The 24,177-nt window shown below is 46.5% G+C and overlaps 1 protein-coding gene across 3 annotated transcripts in view; it reads right to left on the bottom strand.

Annotated features, from left to right (window-relative positions):
• LOC141584808 (phospholipid phosphatase 2-like) overlaps positions 1–24,177 on the bottom strand; it is a 122,476-nt gene that overhangs the window by 47,305 nt on the left and 50,994 nt on the right. For 2 of the 3 annotated variants that reach the window (XM_074400440.1, XM_074400438.1), the window contains exons 2-3: positions 22,775–22,893; positions 6,341–6,618 (exon numbers count right to left, since the gene is read on the bottom strand). In XM_074400440.1, coding sequence (XP_074256541.1) covers positions 6,341–6,549 — 209 coding nt within the window. In that variant the 5' untranslated portion in view covers positions 6,550–6,618; positions 22,775–22,893. Of the gene's footprint in view, positions 1–6,340; positions 6,619–7,172; positions 7,324–22,774; positions 22,894–24,177 lie in introns of all 3 variants that reach the window. The other variant, XM_074400439.1, reaches the window with a different exon arrangement.

The following is a 24,177-nucleotide window of genomic DNA, read 5'->3' as shown; positions in this document are numbered from 1 at the left end:
CTGCTGCAAAATCTAAGAGAAGAAACAGGTTATACTTGGTACTGCTATTGGAAGATTCTTAGAAGTATGACATTACTGGAAAGTAAACTACTTTTTAGAACAACCATATCAATACCATGCCAGGAAAGCAAAGACCTCATCAAAATCCATTATAGAGGCTATAGTTCAACCAAAGCTGTGAAATCCTTATAAAAATCTCCATGTCAACAGAGTCCACTTAGTAGACACTATTGTATTTACTAGTATTAGCTACCGCGTGGATATATTAGTGTTATGGCATGATGTGGATATTAGTCTTAGGACATGGTGTGAATATTATATTGGTGTTAGGGCATGGTGTGATGACTGTATTACAGACCACTATGAGAATACTTATTAGCAGCCGCTGTGTCTTGGACACTGGAAAGATCAGAATGTAGTCAAAACAGTGGATGTGAGGGTTTCCTTTTTCTAACTGAAATCCTTCCTCTGCTGAGTACTCTCTAAAGTACTCTCTCTCCTCTGCACTCAGGGCTTTGGACGGGAAGTTTGTTACTCACCAATGAACAACACCAAGTTGACACGACCTTCATGCTGCCCTGAGGAAGATAAAGCTCCTTGCGGCTTCTGGCATCTCAGACAGAAGTTGGTCAGGGGTGGGTTCGTGCACCCTCTGGTGACGCCAGAGCTCAGCACAGACACTCTTGCTCAGTTCCTAGGTGGACGTGCAACCCCGCCTGGCTGTCCTAAAATACCTATAAAATTCAATATTGACTTTACTCGATGTAGTAATTGTAGAAATTCAAACCAAAATGAAGCCCACTGTAATCATTTCTTCCCAAAGACGGCGATGGAAGACTTTGGAAGCCATGTAGAATCAAATGAATATATACACAAATTAAGAAAAACAAAAACCTACTCAAAATAGTCCAGAGACTGTAATTTTAAATGCAAAACTATAAAAAATCTAAAAGAAAATCTATATGACGTTGAGTTTGGTATTGACTTGTAACACAAAACATCAAATGCCAATTCATGAAAATATTGATAACACAGACTTTATACAACTAAGTATCTACTGTGCAAAACTGTATTCAGAGAACAAAAAGACAAGAGAGATGTGAGCAGATATTTACAAAACACATACGTGATTTTAAAACTGGGTAAATACCTGAACAGATACCTAACCGAAGCAAATATACGGAGAGTAGGCTGGACATGGTGGCTCATGCCTGTCATCCCACAACTTTCGAAGGTTTAGACGGGTAAATAATCTGAGATCAGGAGTTCCAGATGAGCCTGGCCAACATGGTGAAAACCCATCTCTACTAAAAATACAAAAATTTAGCCACACATGCTGGTGGGCACCTGTAATCCCAGCTGCTTGGGAGGCTGAAGCGGGAGAATCACCTAAACAGGGGAGGTAGAGGGTGCAATGAGCCAGTATCGTGCCATTGCACTCCAACCTGGGTTACAGAGCTAGAAAGACTCCATCTCAAAAAATAATAATAATAAATAATAACATATCTGATACGTGTTGATATGTTAATACGAGGGAAAACTACTACGGGTCTACACAGGAAATCTGCATTTTCCTCCCAATTTCAGTGTGATTCTAAAACTAATTTAAAATAAACCCTTTATTTAAAAATTGTAATTTTTAAAAATATCTCCTTATTTGTACTAATAATAAGTAGTAATTGACTCTAACTACTCCTACTTTTCAAAACTAGGGCATTCATGATGCTGCAAAGTAATTTATGCAAACATATATAATTTCAATGAAATGCCTATTTTACAAGATTTACGTTAAAATAACACATCCATGTAAACATATATATATATATATATATATATATATATTTTTTTTTTTTTTTTTTTTTTTTTTTTGAGACGGAGTTTCGCTCTTGTTGCCCAGGCTGGAGTGCAATGGCGCGATCTCGGCTCACCGCAACCTCCGCCTCCTGGGTTCAGGCAATTCTCCTGCCTCAGCCTCCTGAGTAGCTGGGATTACAGGCACACGCCACCATGCTCAGCTAATTTTTTTAGTATTTTTAGTAGAGACCGGGTTTCACCATGTTGACCAGGATGGTCTCGATCTCTTGACCTCGTGATCCACCCACCTCGGCCTCCCAAAGTGCTAGGATTACGGGCTTGAGCCACCACGCCCGGCCCATGTAAACATATTTATCATACCTTTTCTCTTGTGGTGTGGTTCACTCTCTAGGACATCTGGTCACCTTAGAACCAAGGAAAGAATTCAGATTTTGGAGACTATTTCAATTTACAGCGGGACATTTTCAAAGTTATAACTTAAAAAAAAATTAAAATAGCAATTGATTGTGACTGAATCACTTATTGTAATGAATGCTTGTCTTTGTTTTGTTTCCCAGCATTCCTTTTAGCTATAATACAACAAAAGCAAATATTTGCCACTGGAAAAAATATTCAAAGAAAGACTGTAAAGGGAATTTGTGACCACAATTATTCAATGTTTCATGACGATGCTTTCTAATACTGAAAAGTTTAAAGGGATAGTCAAAGTTATTCCCCCAAAGATGCTTTAAAGAAATTGATGAAACTAGAGAAACAAAAGTGGCAGGCCAATCAATGCGATATTAGATGTCACCGTGTCTCATGAGAAAAAGTAATTTACCTTTAGAGGATCGCTAAGAATTACTGGAAGCCCAGACTCTGGAATGCGTCTAAATTTAGTTGTCAATATCTCTAGCAATGAAGGTGATAAAAAGGGATCTGTGTTTTATTTGTGTAATACAATACCAATGCAGTATTTAACGCTCCAAGGAAAATAAGTTATACCTGAAATACAGCTGACAATATCAGAATCAAAATAAGCTTCCTGACTAGGATGCCTATAATCCCAACACTGTGAGGGGCCAAAGCAGGTGGATGACCTGAGGTCGGGAGCTCGAGACCCGCCTGACAAACACAGAGAAACCCCATCTCTACCAAAAATACAAAAATTACCCAGGCGTGGTGGTGCATGCCTGTTATCCCAGCTACTGGGGAGGATACGGCAAGACAATCGCTTAAACCAGGGAGGAGGTGGGTGTGCTGGGCCAAGATCACACCATTCCTCTGCCCTACTGTATGTGTAAAAATGCAAATTCACTGAACCAGACTAAATTGTATTCAGTGGAAGGCTGATCAAAAAATTCAAAAGAATGCAACTTTTGTTTTATCTACTTCTGACCTAGAACCACCCCCCACCCCGCCTTCCTACTTCCAGTTGTTCCACCTCACTGAACCGAATGACTTTACATCTTGCACATATTGATTGGTGTCTCATGTCTCTCTAAAATATATAAAAGCAAGCTCTACCCTGACCACCTTGGGCCCATGGTGTCAGGACCTCCTGAGGCTGTGTCATGGGTATGTTCATAACCTTGGCGAAATAAGCTTTCTACTTGACTGAGACCTGACTCAGATATTTAGGGATCACAATCCACAATCACCGTGGTGTGACATTTGACTACAGCATTCAGTACAGAGATGAGCTATACAGGTATGGTATGTAGCCTGAAAGCAAGAAGCTATACTATATCACTTACACCATCCAGGTTTTACAAGGACACTTGATGGTGTGTGCACAAAGATGAAATCACTAAGGACACATTTCTCAGAAAGTATCCACATCGTTAGGAGATGCATCACTGTGTTTTAAATGGTTAAAGCCTAGGAGGAAAAAAAAAGCAACTGAACTCCTGTTATGGTTTAATAACAAAGCTTAATAGAGTTAACACATTTCATCTAATCTAAGATGCTAATGATTAACAAACATTATTTTATGCACCATCAGAAGTAGGTTGCCAAGAAAACCGACTTTCTCAATAACAACAAAAAACTTACTTTTGTTAATGTCAGTAAAGTAAAATGAAAATGAATTATGGTTCTGATACATTAAAGCAAAGAAGGAAGAAGCCGTTAGCCTGAGGTTTTGCCTAAGCAAATGGAAACCGAACTTGGAGTCATTTAAACTGATTTAAAAACATTAACCAACCAACCAGTCAATAACAAAAAGCCCAGCTGCCAGCTGGCTGTATGATTAGGGACGCTGAGGGAACCATCCCCACCACCGGCGGTCGCCCAGCTGGAGCCAACGAGAATCCTCACTCAGCTGCCTCCACTGAAAGCTCGAAGCCCCAAGCCCTTTTTTCCATTCTCCTGCTTCAGGCATGATTCGTGAATCATTCCTGTGCTCAAACTGTTTAAATTTATTTGGCCTAAAATTTTTCTAACCCCTGTATCCTAACCCCTAACTGGTAACCCCGAACTCTAACCCTATCCGCTAGCCCTAATCCTCACCCTAAACCCTCACCATATGTTAGTTTCTACGTTTGCACTGATATGTCCGTGTTGAGTATTGAAACTGCGGTCCTGGCAGGGCCGCATGACTAGTGCGGATTTTATAGTAACATGTTTGGACTGAGGCCTTGCATTAGCATTAGGTGTTTCCTACCTGAGCACTGGGCTTATTGTATCCGTATTTCAGAGGCCATATCTGCCTCAGGAACGCTCCATTTGTCTTCTGAGGCTGCTGGGTGCACCTCACACCGCAGCCGCCTGGCCTTGGGCGGGAGAACCCAGGCGCGCAGGGTTCAGAGGGGCTTTTCATGTCCAGTTTCCCACACAAAGCTCTTTGTACTAGTCTCTGACCCTCAGCAGTCAGGAATGCAAACAGGAAGGATTTTACTCACCGTGGACATGGCCCAGAGTTGTCCCAAACCGAGGCTGTGCCCGCTACGTCTGTGCCGTGCAGAACGCAGCTCCGCAGATTGCCCTGAGGCGATGCACGCCGGCGCCCTGACGCCCACTGAAAAGGCACGCTCGGGCGCCCCCTGCTGGTGGCCAGGCGGTGGGGGCCCTCTTGCTCATGGTCCTGTGTCTGCACCCCCCTCATGGCAGCTGGGGCCACCGCAAGCCCCTCTTGCAGTAAGAACCCCGCCCCAAGGTGTGTGCTGAGAAGGATGCAGTTCCACCCTCACAATGCCCCCCAGTTCTATAAGGAGGAGAACGCAACTCTGCAGACCGCTGTGACTCAATGCACGCTGGTGGTGTGACACGATGCACACCGGTGGAGGAGCCTCAAGAATCTGAAAGGTGGGTGTGGGGGCCCCTACTGGGGGCCTGCACTGCAGGGCCCTCTTGCTCACGATGCTGTGCCCACGCCTCCTTCTGGCTAGGTCCACTGCAGGGCCCTCTGACAGTGTGGTGACCGGCATCACCTGCTGGCAGCTGGAGCACTGCAGGGCCCTCTTGCTCAGTGTAGTGGCAATATGCCCGCTGCTGGCAAACAGGGCAGTGCTACATCCTCTTGCTCACAGTGTGGTGCCTGTGCTGCTGGGCACTCTTACTCTCGGTGTAGTGGGGTCACGCCCCCTGCTGGCCACTGGGGCACTGCAAGACCCTCTTGCCCATAGCGTCCTGGCAACACCCCTGTGATGGCAGCTAGAGCACTGCAGGGTTCTCTTGCTCATGGTGTGGTATTCGCTGGGATTACAAGCGTGTGCCACCATGCCTGGCTAATTTTGTATTTTTAGTAGAGACAGGATTTCTCCATGTTGGCCAGGCTGGTCTCAAACTCCCAACCTCAGGTAATCTGCCCGCCTCAGCCTCCCAAAGTGCGGGGATTATAGGCATGAGCCACCTAGCTTGGCCTAATTTTTTGATTTGTCATAGAGACGGGGTTTTGCCCTGTTACCTATGTTGCGGGGTTTCCTTCTGATGAGATGAAAATATTCTGGAATTAGGTAGAGGAGATGGCTGTACAGCATTGTGAATGTACTAAAAATGAACTGTACACATTAAAATGGAAGAAATGGTGACTTATACAAATTTTATTTTTATTTATTTATTTATTTATTTATTTATTTATTTATTTATTTATTTTGGTCTGACATTACCCTAGGCTTGTCAGTCAATATTTTGATTTTTTAAAAAAGGACAACGATGAGTTGAAACGTTTAAGGACCTATCAGTAGAAATGGTAAGAAGACAGCGCATGGCTGGGCGCGGTGGCTCACGCCTGTAATCCTAGCACTTTGGGAAGCCAAGGTGGGTGGATCACCTGCGGTCAGGAATTCAAGACCAGCCTGGCCATCATGGTGAAACCCCATCTTTAAAAAAAAAAGAAGAAGAAGAAGACAGCGCAGATGAGGGCAGGGCTGAGACTGAAGGGAGACAGCACGCTCCCCGCAGCCTCCTGCTGTCTGCGGGGCACCTGGAACCCTGAGGCCCCACTCCTGCCTGACCCCCTGCCTGCTGGCTCCTAATCATCTGGCTTCTGCAGCTTCTTCAGCTCCCACTGCCCCCAGAGTGAAGGCTGCTCGTCCACACTCACCTGGCCTCGGTGACGCCAGCAGCGTTTCCCCTGCACACGCTCTCCAGCTGCACGTAGACCGAGCAGTTGACCCAGCTCCACTCGGGGTCACAGATGGCCAGGAAGTTGGGGTGCAGGTGGCCGATCATGTACTTGGCCAGGTACATCAGAGACTGGCTCACAGCCGCCCCGAAGAGGAAGGTCCCCAGCACCTTGTACACGGCAGCCATGTAATTATTGAAGTCAGAGCAGGAATAGAGCTGGTCTGTGGGCACCAGGTAGGCTTCTCCCGCCGAGACCTGTGTGGGGGGCAGCCGCGGTGACCAGAGGGGGTCCTGGTCAGCCCATGGGCCCTTAGTGGGCCTCAGTCCTCCCTACGGGCCTCCCCAAGGCTGCTGCAGAGCTGGGGACTCTAAAGGTGCCCTAGCTGGGCTCGGTGGCTCACGCCTGCCAGCCCAGCACTGTGGGAGGCTGAGGCGGGAGGATCACCTGAGGTCGGGCGTTCAAGACCAGCCTGACCAACATGGTGAAACCTGTCTCTACTAAAAATACAAAAATTAGCATGCCTGTAGTCCCAGCTACTGGGGAGACTGAGGCAAGGGAATCACTTGAACCAAGGAGGCGGAGGTTACAGTGAGCGGAGATCCTGCCATTGCACTCCAGACTGGGCAACAAGAGCAAAACTCCAACTCAAAACACAAAACGGGGTTCCTATTACTCACAAGTACCACTCAGGGCAAGGCTGTGTCCCCCAGCCCCCCACAGACTTCCAGGCCACCCCCATCAGGAACCCAGGGTTAGGCTGTACCCCATCCTGCCCCCTACCTGTCCCTCTGAACCCCTCCTGCCTTACAAGGATGACGGTGGCCGTGATGGTGACCCCAGCCAGAGCCCAAGGGTGATGGTGTCTGGACGATAGGGGTACCGGATGGAGTCATCCCTACAGTCAAATCCTCGGTTATACAGGGTGTTCACCAGCGACAGGACAGCGAAGGACAGGGAGGCTGGAGGGGGAGAAGGGCCAGGGAGCTGTGAGGTTCTCACACCAGCTGGGCCATGGGGCCCCCACACCCACCTTGGCCTCGAGGCCTCCCACCAACAAGGAAGAGCTTTTCTCACAGCACGTGGGAGGCTCAAGTGACACTCCTTTCCCATCACCCTCAGATGAGCGGGAACTCTCCAGGCCCTCTCCCCCTCACACCCTCCCTCTGCTCCTTGAAAAACCGGGCAAGGCCAGGCGCGGTGGCGCAAGCCTGTAATCCCAGCACTTTGGGAGGCCGAGGCGGGTGGATCATGAGGTCAAGAGATCGAGACCATCCTGGTCAACATGGTGAAACCCCGTCTCTACTAAAAATACAAAAAAATCAGCTGGGCATAGTGGTGTGTGCCTGTAATCCCAGCTACTCAGCAGGCTGAGGCAGGAGAATTGCCTGAACCCAGGAGGCGGAGGTTGCAGTGAGCGGAGACCCTGCCATTGCACTTCAGCCTGGGTAATAAGAGCAAAACTCCGTCTCAAAAAAAAAAAAAAAAAGAAAAAGAAAAAGAAAAAACCGGGCAAACACTCACCTCTGGGCCTTTGCACAGGTACTTCTCTCTGCCCAAAATATCTTATTTTTATTTTTAAAAGTAGAGACAGGGGTCTGATGCTGACCAGGCCAGTCACAAACTCCCAGGCTAGAGCGACCCCCCAGCCTCAGCCTCCCAAAGTGCCGAGATTACAGGTGTGAGACAACGTGCCGGGCACCAAAGTGACTCTCACTTCTGCTCAGTTTCATCTCTCCTCCCAGCTGACACCACTGGCATCCCTCTCACAAAAGGAAAGGTCTGTTTAGCCGTGCGTGGTGGTGTGTGCCTGTAATCCAGCTACTTGGGAGGCTGAGGCAGAAAAATTGCTTGAAACCGGAAAATGGAAGTTGAAGTGAACCGGGATCGTGCCACTACACTCCAGCCTGGCAACAGGGCGAGACTCTGTCTCAATTTATTAAAAGAAAATAAATAAATAAATAAATAAAAATAAAAGGGAAGGTCTGCTCTTTCTCCCCATTGCCCCATGTGGAATTACGCAGTCACCTGTGGGACACTGGACTTAATCTCCCCGCCTCCACCCGCCAGCACCAGAAGTCTATAGTGTTCAGGACAGAGACCCTGGAGGCTGCTCAGAGCCTGGCCAGTGCAGATGTTTAATAAACGTCTGTTAAAACAGGCAGGACTTATTTCAACCTAAGAGCTGGCCAGAGAAGTCAGGAAAAGGCAAAAGCAGGGGCACAGCGGAGGTGCCTTCCTGCTCGCCCCTGCCCGCCACTGACCCTCATGCCAGGGCACATGCCAGCCACACGGTAACTCAGGGACGAAAAGCACATTCTTGTCAATTCCACACTTGCGGAAGGTGTCACATAGCACTGGGGCTCCCTGGGCCCTGCTGGGCTCAGGGTGGCCAGGGAAGCCAGAGTCAGCTACAGAGGGCAGGGCCCGGGGCAGCTCCTTGTTCCACTCAGCAGGTGCACAACAAAAGTGCAGGGTGTCCACCCCAGAGAATAACGAAGGCAGGGCGTCTTTGGCCCAGCAGGGCAAGGACAAAAAAGTGTGGCTTTTCTGAATTCTGAGAGTCTGAGGAGGGACAGGGAGCCTCACACTCCTCCCTGCATGCCAGCTGCAAGGGTCCTAGGACACGGCACGCCTTTGATGCTGGCTGAGTCTGGGGAAATAAAGCAGTGAAGACAGCAGAGGTCTACCTTACAGGGCAGAAAAGGCGGAGGGAATGCAGAACAGAATGGGCAGTGCAGGGGCCCAGAGCCTAGACAGTGCCTGGAGAGGCGAGCGCTGGGGCAGAGCGGGATGCGCTGTAAGAGCCCGGCTTCTGCTGGGGCGCAGGGGCGGCTGGCGCCACTGTGAGTGACGGCAGAGACCAGGGAGGAGGATCCTGCAATTGCCCCGCGGTGGAAGGTCAGGGTCTCAGGACTGCAGCCTCTCCCCACGGCTCTCAGCAGGTGGAGGCTCACACCGGTTGGCCTCCGTTTCCGACCTCCTTGCCCCAGTAACTCCAGCTAGAGACTCAGACATCCCCATGACACCCGGCCCCGGGCTTCCCTCTGCCTGGAAAGCTCACTCTGGGGTCCCCGGAACAGGCACCTTCTCTTCCTTTGACCCCCGGGAGCCTTCCTGCCCTCACGCTGCCCCCACAGCCCCGTCTGGAACCTGTGGACTGCACTGTGATGGGCCGCAGCTTCCAGAATGGAGGTGCCCTCGGCCTGGCCGCCACCCCTGGCACACAGCAGCCACACCCAACCCCACCCCGGCGGCACCTCCCGGCTGTGCGGCCTCCAGCAGGCGACTCCGTGCGGCTGCCCCTCCCTCACAGGCCATTTACGGAACCGTTTCGGTTATCTGCATGCTGCTGAGGGCCTGGCAACCAGAGAGTGCACACACACGTTTAAGTAACTGACAGCACAGCTGCTCAGGACATGGCACCCAGGGCTGGCAGACACCCCACGGAGACCTCATGCTGTCCCCTGGCCCCCCCAACAAGGGTCTACTTCGGAGTTCAGAGGGCTTGGCCAGAGAACCGGGAAACGGCGCTGGAGAGGAGCGCATCCCCGCCCCCCCGCCCCCCCCCCACCGCGGGGACAGATCCGCGACGCCATTGTCCCTTCAGCCACAGAGCAAACACTTGGCCTTTGTTTCCGGGACCCTGGCGGGAGGCCTCCGGGCACTGCTTCCCCCACCTGTCCCAATAACCCGCCGGACAGGTTTCGGTCTCCCGAGGTCCCGAAGCCTGGGACTCAGCTTTTCTCTCCAAGTGTCTCCCCCGCCCGAGGCGCAGGGGTTCGAATGCCACCGACGCGCAGGGCCTATGCCTATCTAATTATTATTATTTTTTTTGAGACAGAGTTTACTTCTCGTTGTCCATGCTGGAGTGCAATCTCAGCTCACTGCAACCTCTGCTTCCCAGGTTGAAGCAATTCTTCTGCCTCAGCCTCCCAAGTAGCTGCAATTACAGACACATGCCACCATGCTTGTCTAATTTTGTATTTTTAGTAGAGGTGGGGTTTCTGCATGTTGGTCAGGCTGGTCTTGAAGTCTTGACCTCAGGTGATCCATTCAACTCGGCCTCCCAAAGTGCTGAGATTACAGGGATGAGCCACCACACCGGGTTTTGGTTTTTGTTTGTTTTTTGAGATGGAGTCTTGCTCTGTCTCCTAGGCTGGAGTGCAGTGGGATGATCTCGGCTCACTACAACCTCCACCTCCCAGGTTCAAGCAATTCTCCTGCCTCAGCTTCCTGAGTAGCTGAGATTGTAGGCACATGCCACCACACTGGGCTAATTTTTGTAATTTTAGTGGATTCAGGGTTTCACCATGTTGGCCAGGCTTGTCTTGAATTCCTGACCTCAGGTGATCCACCCGCCTCAGCCTCCCAAAATGCTGGGATTACAGGCATGAGCCACCTCACCTGGCCACTATGATTATCTCATTGTATTTCTAAAAGGAGAGGGAAGAAAAATAATTGTATTTCCATCCTCACAGTAACTCCATGAAGGAGATAGTATCATTTACCTTTTACAAATGTGAAACAAAAGCTCCAGCTTTTTTTTTTCTGAGACAGTGTCTCACTTTGAAGCCCAAACTTGAGTGCAGTGGCATGACCTTGGCTCACTGCAGTCTTGACCTCCGGGACTCAAGTGACCCTCCCACTTTAGCCTCCTGAGCAGCTGGGACTACAGGGGGACACTGCCACACCTGGAAAAATGTTTGAAATTTTTTTGTAGAGATGAGGTCTTGCTATGTTGCCCAGGCTGCTCTCAAACTCCTGGGCTCAAGCAATCCTCACACATCGACCTCCCAAGGTGCTGGGATTACAGGCGTGGTTGCTCCAACTTTTTTTTTCCCCAAGGCCACATTAAGTTGTTAGCGGCTGAGTCAAAAGAGTCCTGGGAGCCGGGCGCGGTGGCTCAAGCCTGTAATCCCAGCACTTTGGGAGGCTGAGGCGGGTGGATCACGAGGTCAAGAGATCGAGACCATCTCGATCAACATGGTGAAACCCCATCTCTACTAAAAATACAAAAAATTAGCTGGGCATGGTGGCGCATGCCTGTAATCCCAGCTACTCAGGAGGCTGAGGCAGGAGAGTTGCCTGAACCCAGGAGGCGGAGGTTGCGGTGAGCCGAGATCGCGCCATTGCACTCCAGCCTGGGTAACAAGAGCGAAACTCCGTCTCAAAAAAAAAAAAAAAAAAAAAAGAGTCCTGGGGTCTGCTGACTCCTACTTCAGTGTTTCTTCAGCTAGACTACAGCCACTGTCATTCCTGGAAGTTGTCTGACAGTGGACTGAGATGGATTATTTGGGTGTGTAGCACAAACAGAGGAACATCTCTTAGGAGACCGGATCCTGAAGTTATGATGGAGCCAGCATGTATTCTGGGGAAAGGTTCCATAGCTCCCATCCATGACCAGTGAATAGGAATTAGGTACCAGGCGTGGTGGCTCAAGCCTGGAATCCCAGCACTTTGGGAGGCTGAGGTGGGTGGATCACTAGATCAGTTCAAGACCACCCTGGCCAATATGGCAAAACCCCGTCTCTACTAAAAACACAAAAATTAGCTGGGCCTGGTGGTGGGTGCTTGTAATTCTAGCTACTCATGAGGCAGAGACAACAGAATCGCTTCAACCTAGGAGGCGGAGATTGGAGTGAGCCGAGATTGCACCACTGCACTCCAGCCTGGGTGACAAAACAACACTCAGTCTAAAAAAAGGAAATGCTGGGCATTGGCCAGGTACAGTGCGATGGCACACATCTGTAATCCTAGCACTTGGGGAGGCTGTGGCAGGCAGATCACTTGAGGTCAGGAGTTCCAGACCAGCCTGACCTACATGGTGAAAGCCCATCTCTACTAAAAACATGAATATTAGCTGGGTGTGGTGGCGGTTGCCTATAATTCCACCTACTCAGAGTGCTGAGGCAGGAGAATTGCATTAACCTGGGAGGTGGAGTTTGCAATGAGCTGAGATCATGCCACTGTACTCCAGCCTGGGCGACAGAGCAAGACTTCATCTCAAAAAAGAAAAAAAGTTGGGTGTGGTGGTGTGTGGTCTCAGCTACTTAGGAGGCTGCAGTGTGCAGATCACTTGAGCCCAGAAATTTGAGGCTTCAGGGAGCTATGATGGAGTCACTGCACTCCAGACTGGGTGACAAAATGAGACCCCTATTTCTAAAAAACTAATTTAAAAAATTAACAAAATAAGAGAGACAATAGGATAGTATTCATCACCAATAAGAGATCAATCACATCACCCACTGAATCTTGCCAACACGATCAAACTCTAATCTAATAGGGTGAGCATAAATCCAGCCGCAAATATGCCACAAATACAAAAGACAGAGAATGGGTTCACCTGCACCAGGGAAACCCCAGACTTTGAGAAATGCTGCAGGCCCAACAGTGTGGAGTCTTCCAAAATCCATAGAAAAGAAAAGGGATAGGCCAGGCAAGGAGGCTCAGGTCTGTAATCCCAGCACATTGGGAGGCCGAGGTGAGCAGATCACAAGGTCAGGAGTTTGAGGACAGCCAGGCCAACATGGTGAAACCCCAGCTCTATTAAAAGTACGAAAATTAGCTGGGCATGGTCCCATGTGCCTGTAATCTCAGCTACTTGGGAGGATGAAACAGAAGAATGACTTGAACCCAGGAGGCGAAGGTTGCAGTGAGGTGAGATCACACCACTGCACTGCAGCCTGGGTAGGGTTTAAAAAAAAGAAGAAAATTAGGTTTTGTAGAGACAGAAGTCTCCCTGTGTTGTCCAGGTTGGTTTCAAACCTCTGAACTTAAATGATCCTATCACATCAGGATTACAGGTGTGAGGACTCACCCAGCCAACCAACTTGGGAGATTGAAAGAAGCTTAAACGACATAACAATGCTGGGGAACAGTTATGGGCTAGAGATGCATACTAGGACGGCTCTACTCTAAAGAAACACAAAGACGCCAGGTGTGGTGGCTCACACCTGTAACACCAAACACTTTGGGAGGCCGAGAAGGGAGGATCGCTTGTGCTCAGGAGTTTGGGACCAGCCTGGCAACATAGTAAGACCCTGTCTCTACAGGAAAAAAAAAAAAAAAAAGGTTTTTTAAAATTAACCAGGAATGGTGGTGCACGCCTATAGTCCTGGCTACTCAGGAGGCTGAGGGGAGACAATCACTTGTGCCTAAGAGGTCAAGGCTGCAGTGAGCCATGATCACACCACTGCACTCCAGCCTGGGTGACTGAGCAAGAACCTGCCTCAAAAAAAAAAGACGAACAGAAAGAAGTAATTACTGTGAATGTCAGGGTTGCGGAACACTTCTGGAGAGAAGGGAGGGGCTGGCATTGTGCCCATCTCCAGCCCCTTCTGGAAGTACAGAGTCTAGTGGGGAAGACAGCAGCACAAGTGGAGATTCAGGCCGCAGCACCAGGAAGTTCCCTTCCACCTTCCCGCCTCCTCGCCCTTTCCTTTGGGGAACGGGAGCATGATTTTCTTTCTTCTTTGCCTTTCTAACTAGATAGAGCTTCTGATGGGAGAATTCATATACAGGATGTATAGCATCAACATCCACAGCCAGCTGGAATTGACAGCTTTTTTGATACCCCAGTCAGGCACATCCTGGATTCCTCTGCTAAGTACATCTGGATGCTGCAGCTGTCCAGGATTCTCAGCCACATGCTCAGTGCCCACTCCCAGATCCTGGAAATCCCCTGACATTGCCCCCAAAAGGAGAGACACTCACAATTCTGCATAGAAATTGTCTCTATGTGTCTTTTTTTTTCTTTTTTCTTTCTTTCTTTCTTTTCTTTTTTTTTGAGAAGTAGCCATTGTGTTGATCAGACTGTAGTTCAATGGTGTGATCTCAGCTCACTGCAACCTCCACCTCCCAGGCTCAAGCAGTTCTCCTGCCTCAACCTCCCAAGTAGCTGGAGTTACAGGCACCTGCAACCATGCCTGGCTAATTTTGTGTTTTTAGTGGAAACGGTTTCACCATATTGGTCAGGCTGGTCTTGAACTCCTGGTCTCAAGTGATCTGCTCTCCTAGGTCTTCTAAAACTCTGGAATTACAGGCATGAGCCACCATGCCCGGCCATTTCTGTGTCACCCCCCCTAGGCCAGCCTCTGTATGTTTGGGCTTGAGGAGGCTGTGGCTGTCCAGCTGGCTGCCTTTAGTCTCTGTGTCTCCTCGATTTTTCTCAGCTGCCCACAAATTCATTTTCTTTTCTTTCTTTTGTTTTTTTCTAGAGATGGAGTTTTGCTCTGTCACCCAGGCTGGAGTGCAATGGCATGATCTCGGCTCATTGCAAACTCTGCCTCCCATGTCCGAGCAATTTTCCTGCCTCAGCCTCCCAAGTAGCTGGGACTAGAGACACGTGCCACCATGTCGGGCTAAGTTTCGTATTTTTAGTAAGATAGGGTTTCATCATTTTGGTCAGGCTGGTTTCAAACTCCTGACCTCAGGTGATCCACCCACCTCGACCTCCCAAAGTGCTGGGATTACAGGCATAAGCCACAGTGCCCGACCTCACTTTTTAAACTCAGCCTGAGTGGGCTTCTCTCGCTAGCAGCTAAGAGCTCTGACTCCTACAGCCTTCTCCCACCCAGCAGGAGGTGTCTGGATGTTTCTGGATCTAAAATCCAAGTGTCTAAGCCTACCAGTAGTTGCAAGTGCAGATGGTCACACAACTTTTTGACTTTACAATGGCACAAAAATGATCACATTCAGTAGACACTGTGCTTCCAGTACCGATACAATCTGTCTTTCACTGTTAGCATAGTGTTCAATAAATTGCATGAGGGCCAGGCGCAGTGGCTCATGCCCTTAATCCCAGTACTTCAGAAGCCTGAGGTGGGAGGATCGCTGGAACCCAGGAGTTTGAGACCAGCCTGGGAACATAGTGACACTCTGTCTCTATAGGAAAGATAAAAATTAGCCACATGAAATTGTGTGCACCTGTAGTCCCATCTACTTGGGAGGCTGAGGCAGGAGGGATCACTTGAGCCCAGGAGATTGAGGCTGCAGTGAGCTATAGTTATGCCACTGCACTCCAGCCTGGGTAACAGAGCAGGACCTCATCTCTTAAAAAATAAAAAATTTTGGCTTATGCCTGTAATCCCAGCACTTTGGGAGGCTGAGGTGGCTGGATCGCGACGAGGTCAGGAGTTCAAGACCAGTATGACCAACATGGTGAAACCCCATCTCTGCAAAAAATACAAAAATTAGCTGGGTGTGGTGGCATACACCTGTAATCTCAACTCCGGAGGCTGAGGCAGGAGAATTGCTTAGAACCTGGGAGGTGGAAGTAGTAGTGAGCCGAGATTGCACCATTGTATTCTAGCCTGGGAGACAGAGAAAGACTCAGTCTCATAATAAATAAATAAGTAAATAAAAATTTAAAAGTAGGTAAACTGTTGCTTCACGAGGACAGCATTTCTGTTAGGGATGATGAGAAAGTATAGAAACAGATGGTAGTGATTGTTGCACAATATTGTGAAGCTACTAAAAGCCACTGAATTGTACACTTAAAGGTGGTATATTTATCCAAGTTTATTATCTATTTCTACAAACATTCACGAAGGCTGGACCCCTGAAATGTCAAAGTCATGATCCAAGGTGGGGAAGGGTGAGTGGGTTTTGTTCTCCTTTTAGTACTGCTCGGTTTGTTCTCAACCTGAAGTCGGCTGGACTAACATCCAATGCTTGGTAGGGTAGGTGTATTACATGCATTTGCGGGATGAGTAGTGTGGCTCACACATGTAATCCCTACACTTTGGGAGGCTGAGGTGGGCAGATTGCCTAAGCTCAGGAGCTCAAGACCATCCTGGACAACATGGTGAAACCCTGTCTCTACTAAAAATACAAAAATTAGCTAGGTGTGGTAGGGTGCTTGTAGTCCTAGCTACCCAGTAGGCTGAGGCAGGAGAATCACTTGAACCCGGGAGGCAGAGGTTGCAGGCAGTGAGCCAGGATAGAATCACTGTACTGCAGCCCGGGCAACAGAGCCAGAATCCACCTCCAAAAATAAAAATAAAAATAAATAGGACAGGTACAGTGGCTCATGCCTGTAATCCCAGCACTTTAGGAGACTGATATAGGCAGACTACCTGAGGTTAAAAGGTTGCAACCAGCCTGGCCAACATGGTGAAACCCAATCTCTACTAAAAATACAAAATTTACCCAGTGCTCATGCCTGTAATGCCAGCCACTCTGGAGGTTGAGGCAGGAGAATCACTGGAACCTGATAGGCAGAGGTTGCAGTGAGCCAAGACTACACCACTACACTCCAGCCTGGATGACAGTGTGGGACTCTGTCTCAAAAAATAAATGAAGGCCAGGCATGGTGGCTCAAGCCTGTAATCCCAGCACTTTGGGCGGCCGAGGCGGGTGATCCCACACTGTTGAAGTGGGAGGTTATAAATTAGCAAGGGGAGAAGGGTAGATTCATGTGATGGTAGATCAGAGGTGAAGATATCAACATAAACTTGTGTTTAGTTTAATACAGATACATACAGTTCCACATCAAAACCTTCCTGACTAGGTGTGTATAGGTAGGTGACATACACACACATACTTCCTAGCATTGCTAATGAGAGACTAGACACAATGTGCTCACTCAGCAGCCAGATACAAGTTTTCCTACTGTTCTGAAAGGAATCAGGCTCATTTAAGAAATGTCTGATACTAGAACTGGGACAGTAAATATATGAGCCAGGATAATCTTGAAGTATCAGAAAGAAAGTACTAAAAAAAAATTGAAATATCTCAAAGGAAAATTGGAGCCAATAAAAAGAGCTACCGCTGGCCAACACAGGAATGAACTGTTCAACATACTGCTGCAGTGTTTAATACTAACTAAAGCTTCAAGTAATTATCTATGTGTCTCCATTTGTATGTGTAAGTGAATAAGCAAATGGAGTTGAATAGAAATCTCCTTTGCAAAAGAATTCCAAATACTTAATGTAGACACTCAGCCATCAAGAAGGTGGAGCTAACGCCTCACTCCTTGAATATGGGCTTTACATATGTGTGAACTTATTTTTCACATTTTTTTTCTTGTGCTGTGGATGTGTCCTGGGTTCATTCTCTAAAATGCTATTCACCTTAGACCAGGAAAAAAAAATAATAATCTTACAGATTCTATTTCAATTCATGGATATTTTAAAAAGAGTGACTTTGTAAAAATATGTTCCAATGGCTGATTGACTCATTGTGACTGGATCACTTATTCCAAATATTTCTTGTCTGTTTTTTCCAGTGTCTACCTTTTAGCCATAATACACCAGAATCAAATATTGGCCACTGGGAAAAAATATTTAAAGAAAAAAAGAATGTGAACCGAACTCGTGACCATGATAATTCAATGTCTCACCGCAACACTTCCTAAAACAGAAAAGTTTAAAAGGATATTTAAAGTCAATTTCCTCAATAGGGCTTTGCAGAAAATGAGAAAAATAGAGAAACAAAATTGGCAGGACACCCTATGGGTGATTTTAGATGTTTCTATGTTTTATAGGGAAAAAATACTTTACATTTAAAATAATCACAAAGAATTATTGGAAACTCAAACTCTGGAATGTTTCCAAATTTAGTTGAACTTCTATGTAATTCTGTCTATTTAGCTAGTCATGAAGTTGATACTTTTTAAAAAATCTCTGCCTTATTTGTGTAATAAAATACACAACGAATAATTAATGCTCATAGGAAAACATGTATGACCTTGTGAAAAGAAAATAAATCTTGGGGAACCAAAATCACTACGCTAAAGGGAAAAGTCAAGCTGGGGACTGCTTAGGGCAAACCTGCCTCCCGTTCTATCCAACGTCACCCATCCACTCACCAACATAAATGCATATCTGAATGCCTCATTTGGAAAGGGTAATCAGCAACTCCAAAGAATGAAACCATTCATCGTTACCTACCTATGATCTGGAAGCCCCCTGTCTGGCCTTCTCTTCAAGTTGTCTCACCTTTCTGGACTGAACCAATGTACATCTTACACATAATGATTGAAGTCTCATGTCTCCCTGAAATATATAAAACCCAGCTGTGCTCCTACCACCTGGGGCACATGTTGTCGGGACCTCATGAGGATACATCACAGGGGCGGGGATCCTCAAACTTGACAAAATTAACTCCCTAAGAAATCTGAGACCTGTCTCAGATGTAATGTAGGTTGTTAATGTTTGTAAAACACACATTATTCTATCTACTATTAAAACTATACTGCCAATTAACCTTAGACTTTCTCAACAAAATAAAAATGTAGAGGTACAAATAATATATTGACATTTAAATAATGTTGCAAGTTTTCATATGCCTACATTTTATTATTTAATATGCCTGTTTTGACTACTTTAATGCTATAAGAAAAGTGACTAATTAAAACATGAATAAAAGTGTTTACAGGGGGTGGACATGTTTTCTCCAGCCTCAGGCTTGGGGTGACTTGAAAGGCACCTGCCCATCCCCAGCTTTCATCCCAGCTGTCCTGATGGTGGCTCTAAGCATTTCTCCTTTCTCTATATGAAGACCTCACCCCAAAAACAAACCCAAATCTTACAATATGTTAGGGCATGCTACAATGATGAGCAGCCAAAGCCTCAAGCAAGGGATGCTTCTGAAAACAAGATTTGTAGAATATAATGTGTGGAAGTAAAGCCAGTGTCAGAGTTCCTTCCTCTGCACACGGGGAGCAGACAGGAAGCTTTTGCCTCACCTTCCTCACGTGGCCTGCAGCCACATCTCCCCAGGCCAGACTTGAGGAGAACAAAACTTTGGTCTTCACTGTGGACATGCTACCAGGTGCTCCAAAGCCATGGCCTCCCCTCTGGTGGGTCCTGAGGAGAACAAAGCTCTGCTTCTAATCCTAACCTCATCCCTAGACTTTGACCCTGACCCTAAACCCTGATCCATACCCTGGTCTATAATTCTGACCCTAACTTTGACCCTGACTTTTATCTTGACCCTGACCGTGACCCCACCTCTAACCATTCTTCCAGCCCTGACCCTGACCCAGACCCAGACCCCAATTCTAACCCTATTATTATCACTACAATCTCTCTCTAATCTTACCCTCTAGTGCCAAACAGCTGTACCCAAAAGCACTTTTTGATTATTTAACTTCTTTTCCTTGAATTCTCTAAGGACATCCTAAAGGAGATGTCATTATGTATTCTGCAGTCCCTCTGACTGGTATGGCTTCAGATAAGAAGTTCTAACACTTTGCAAGACAGAAGAAGTGTGAAGGGTAACAGCACTGGGTTGTCAGGAATGCATGCTGGCATGCTGGCATTCACGATAGTCATTGGCACTGTTCTCCACATATTTTCAGTTCATTTTTTATCAACGCATTCTGACTGTTCCATCCCATCTACTTAAATGTTTGCATGGCCACATGACTTTTTTTTTTTTTTTTTTGCCATTGGAGCTTAGAAGACATAATCTGTGACTTCTTCAGGAGAAATCTCCAAGAAACAGCTCTATCCAGCATGCTTTTTGTCTTTTCTAGAGCAATGGGGATCTTACTGATGGTACCTCCTTCAGCCTCGATTCCTGTGTTAGGACGACACAGCACAGAGCGACCACTCACCTGACCCATGATGAGATGCAAATAAATGAGGAAGAAGATTTTTGAGCCACTGAAGTTTTTGTCACCGTGGTTTAACCTAGCCCGCACTGACTGATGCAGGGCTGAAGAATGAGTCAGAACTGGGTCTGGACATGTGAAGTGCAATCCTCCAGGCTAAGTAAAGTTCAAGCCTTGTTGCGAAGGTAACAGTGAGCACGATGTGTTATTAGCATGAGTGTGGGATACATAAGGTATGTCAGGTGAGAATAATGAGAGACTCAACGTTAAAAGACAGTGCCAGTTTGGACTGTGGAGAGATTCCAATGTCCTACTTGGCATTTGAGACTGTGATGGCTGAACAAACTCATGAAGATCCCTAAATGAAGGCTTGGGATAAATATCCGAGGGTGTCTAATATACCAATTATTCATCCTAGAATGGGCAGAGTCCTTGACCCCATTCTAGGGAGACTTCCAAAAGAAAAAAGACCTGCATTTCTCCAACAACCCACACTGAGAGATTTTCCTGCACGTCTGAGCTGTGGCTAACACTCCTCACCTTTCATTCTGTCCTCAGTGTTTTGGGGAAACACCTTTAACTCTCTCTGACTTACAGGTTAGTAAGTGGCCCTTATAATTCCCTCCAGAGATAGAAAAGACTAATGATGAGGGAGTCTGAGCTCACAGCAGCAAGTGGGCATGTGTGCTCAGCAGCCACGTGGCTCATCTGCTAGATTATTACATACGATGTTCTGCAATGTTGCTTAACACAATGGGACTCTCTTGCAACTCAGAAGGTTTAATTGCTCACTTGCTTCTTTTTCTGCCCTCTTGGGCTCCTAAAATGAAAAGACCTCTAGGCTAATACAATGAGTCAAAGGAGTGCCAACCGTATCACAGCAAAATAAAGATCCCTAAAAAATCCCTGGCCTAAGATGACAGCCTTGGCTGGGTAAGTCTGAATGTGCTCACAGTGGACATGGGAGCGTGAAGGTGGTCAAAATGTTCACATTAAAGAACTTCCACATAGACTACAAGAAAAGAGGGAGGAATGGAGATGGCAGCACAAGTCCCTAAAATAATAGCAGATGTTTTGAGATCAGTTATATTCTTTCGGACAAAAATTAGAGACAGAAACCAAAGTTTAGCCTGAAGTGACAATTAACTGGGCAATGAGCCAGAGGCACATGTGGCATAGACAGATTTAAGTGTTCTCCCTTATATTAATATAAATACTAAATTAATGTCATATAAATATAAACACTTGGGTCTACAGTAGTTTTAAAGGAGATCTCACAAATGGGTTTGGCTTTTTTTTTTTTTTTTTTTTTTTTTTTGAGACGGAGTTTCACCCTTGTTACCCAGGCTGGAGTGCAATGGCACGATCTCGGCTCACCGCAACCTCCCCCTCCTGGGTTCAAGAATTCTGCCTCCGCCTCCCTAGTAGCTGGGACTACAGGCATGCACCACCATGCCCAGCTAATCTTTTGTATTTTTAGTAGAGACGGGGTTTCGCCATGTTGACCAGGATGGTCTCGATCTCTTGACCTCGTGATCCACCCAACTTGGCCTCCCAAAGTGCTGGGATTACAGGCTTGAGCCACCGCGCTGAGCCCGGGTTTGGCTTTTGAAGGTTAGCACGGATGGTCCAGAGAATTCATTTCGTTCCAGAGAGAGAGAAAGGAAAAATTTCTCGGGTCCCTTCAGGAAGGCGTCTGGCTTTGCCTCTCCTTGTATGTTTGAACTATGCATATGGCAGAAGAAGACAGAATTTCACAGATTTAAGCTGTGAAAAGTCCCTGGGTGCTTTAAGAAGCCTGGAATTCTTGGAAAAATAAGTTTGTCGAGACAAAATGAGTTGGAGAAGGTTGTTATTGAAGTGAAGCAGAATTGCTTTTAGTAATCTGCTTATTATCCTCACCCTCACCCCCTTAACCTCTAACCCTAAACACTAACACCACCCCAATCCCTCATCCTACTCTTTAGCCCTGACCCTTGACACTTGACCCCAACCCCAAAACCCCAACACCGACCCTAAACTGCAAAGGACTCAGGTGTCGTCCCTGCTGACTGAAAAGGACTCCCATTTCCCCTTGAACCCAAAGTCACAGCAAAAGTAGCTTTCTCTTTGAAGAGCACACAACTTTTTTGAAACACACAGCTAAAACGGTCCCCGCTTTAAGTGCTTCAGCACTTAGCTGTGTTTCTGAAAAACTTGTCTAGCTGTGTATTCTGAAAAACTTGTTTAGCATTCAAGGCACGGACAGTTTTAGCTGTGTATTTTCAAAAAGTTGTCTCTACGTGCCATAGCGCATGAAGTCAAAACGAGTGATCTGTGTCCCCTTGAGTTGAGCATTCTTTTAGTAAGAATGGATTAAGTTCTATTTGAATTCTGGAAAACTGCTTCTCATCTTGTCAATCAACTGTCAATTTTGTGTGTTAATTTCTAGGAGAGGTAATAGAGTAAATCCAAAACCAAAGGTGTATTCAAGTCCAGATTGACAAGTCAAATCAAGAAAGCAGGCACTGAGCTGGAAGAGGGATCTTTTCCCAGTGGGCCTTTAGGCCCACATAAATCCCTGTGAAGGAATCGGGAAACAGAGACAGAAAGGGACTCGCCTAAGGCTTGTCACTTGAAAGTGTCTGGCAGACTGACTTGCAGAGGGCTGGAAATCAAATCCAAATCTTCAGACCTGTAATTCCACAGGGTGCACCGCCTCCCCCAGGCCCAATGTAACACTTCAATGGCTTAACGAGAGCCTGACTGGATTGATGTCAACATGAAAAGATGTTAGATTCCATCGGACCTGTCTTTGGCCCCTTGTCTCTAAGGAGAATGTGCCTGGTTCAAATTCTCACTTTGCTTCTCACCTGAGAGATGTGGCCTCAGTGGTCAATGGGAAATGAGCTGGTTTCAATCACCACCCTCTCACTCATCATCAAGGTGTTTTCAGGAGTGCTGGGCTTCATCCACGGTTCTGAGTAACATGCTAAAAGAGGAAAAAAGATTTGCTGCTCAGGAATGGAGACAGAAACACACACACACACAGTGACACAAAAAACACACAAACACAGGCCTCACACGAAACTGTTAGTGTTCAGCCACATACTTAGTGGTATGAGGTGGGCTTAGAACCCGTCCATGCTCCAAAGGAAGACACACCTTTCGCTATTTCACCCATCTATTCTCATAGGAAATGTGAATAATTCTTTCAGACATGGCTCATGATGACAGCGACCACTCTCATTTCACCCTCAGAGGCAGACAGGAGGACTGCAAAGGACTCAGGTGTCGTCCCTGCTGACTGAAAAGGACTCCCATTTCCCCTCGAACCCAAAGTCACAGCAAAAGTAGCTTTCTCTTTGAAGAGCACACAACTTTTTCAAAATACACAGCTAAAACAGTCCCCGCTTTAAGTGCTTCAGCACTTAAATGTATGAATTCTAGAATCTTAACTGTGTCCAAATCCTAGAATCCTAGAATGTATGAAATCAAGAATTTTAAGAATGCCTGAATTTTAGAATCCTCAAAAGAATGGATTCCACAGTGTGACAAAGGTGTGTTTTCTAGAATTGTAGAATGCATGAAATTTGGAATTTCAGAATGTATGGATTCCAGAATGCCCAAACGTATGAATTCTAGAATCCTAAATAGGTCTGAATTCTAGAATCTTAGGATGTATGAATTCTAGAATCCTAAATCGATCTGAATTCTAGAATCTTTGAATGCATGCGTTCTAGAATGATAAAAAGTCTGAATTCTGGAATCCTACATAGGTCTGAATTCTAGAATCCTAGAATGTGTGAATTCTAGAATCATAAAATATCTGAATTTTAGAATTTGAAACTGCGTGAACTGTAGAAATGGAGAAAGTCTGAATTCTGGAATCCAAGCATGAGGGAATTGTAGAATTGAGGTATGTCTGAATCCTAGAACCATGAAAAGTCTGAATTTTAGAATCCTAGAATGTGTGAATTCTAGAATTTGAGATTGTATGAATTCTAGAATCTTAAACTGGTCTAAATTCCGGAATCTTAGAATGTATTCGTTCTAGAATCCTAAAAAGGTCCGAATTCTAGAATCCTAGCATGTGTGAATTCTAGAATCCTATAAAGGTCAGAATTCCAGAATCCTAGAATGTATGAATTCTAGAACCCTAACATATATGAATTCTAGAATCCTAGAAGGTATGCATTCTAGAATCCTAAGACAGGATTGAACTTTAGAATCCTGGAATGTATGAATCTCTGGAATCCAAAGGTGTCTGAGTTCT

Source organism: Saimiri boliviensis, chromosome 6 (genome assembly GCF_048565385.1).
Source record: "Saimiri boliviensis isolate mSaiBol1 chromosome 6, mSaiBol1.pri, whole genome shotgun sequence".
Classification (NCBI taxonomy): domain Eukaryota; kingdom Metazoa; phylum Chordata; class Mammalia; order Primates; family Cebidae; genus Saimiri; species Saimiri boliviensis.
Note: the sequence above shows the minus strand (reverse complement) of the source record. Positions and strands in the feature narration are given on the sequence as shown.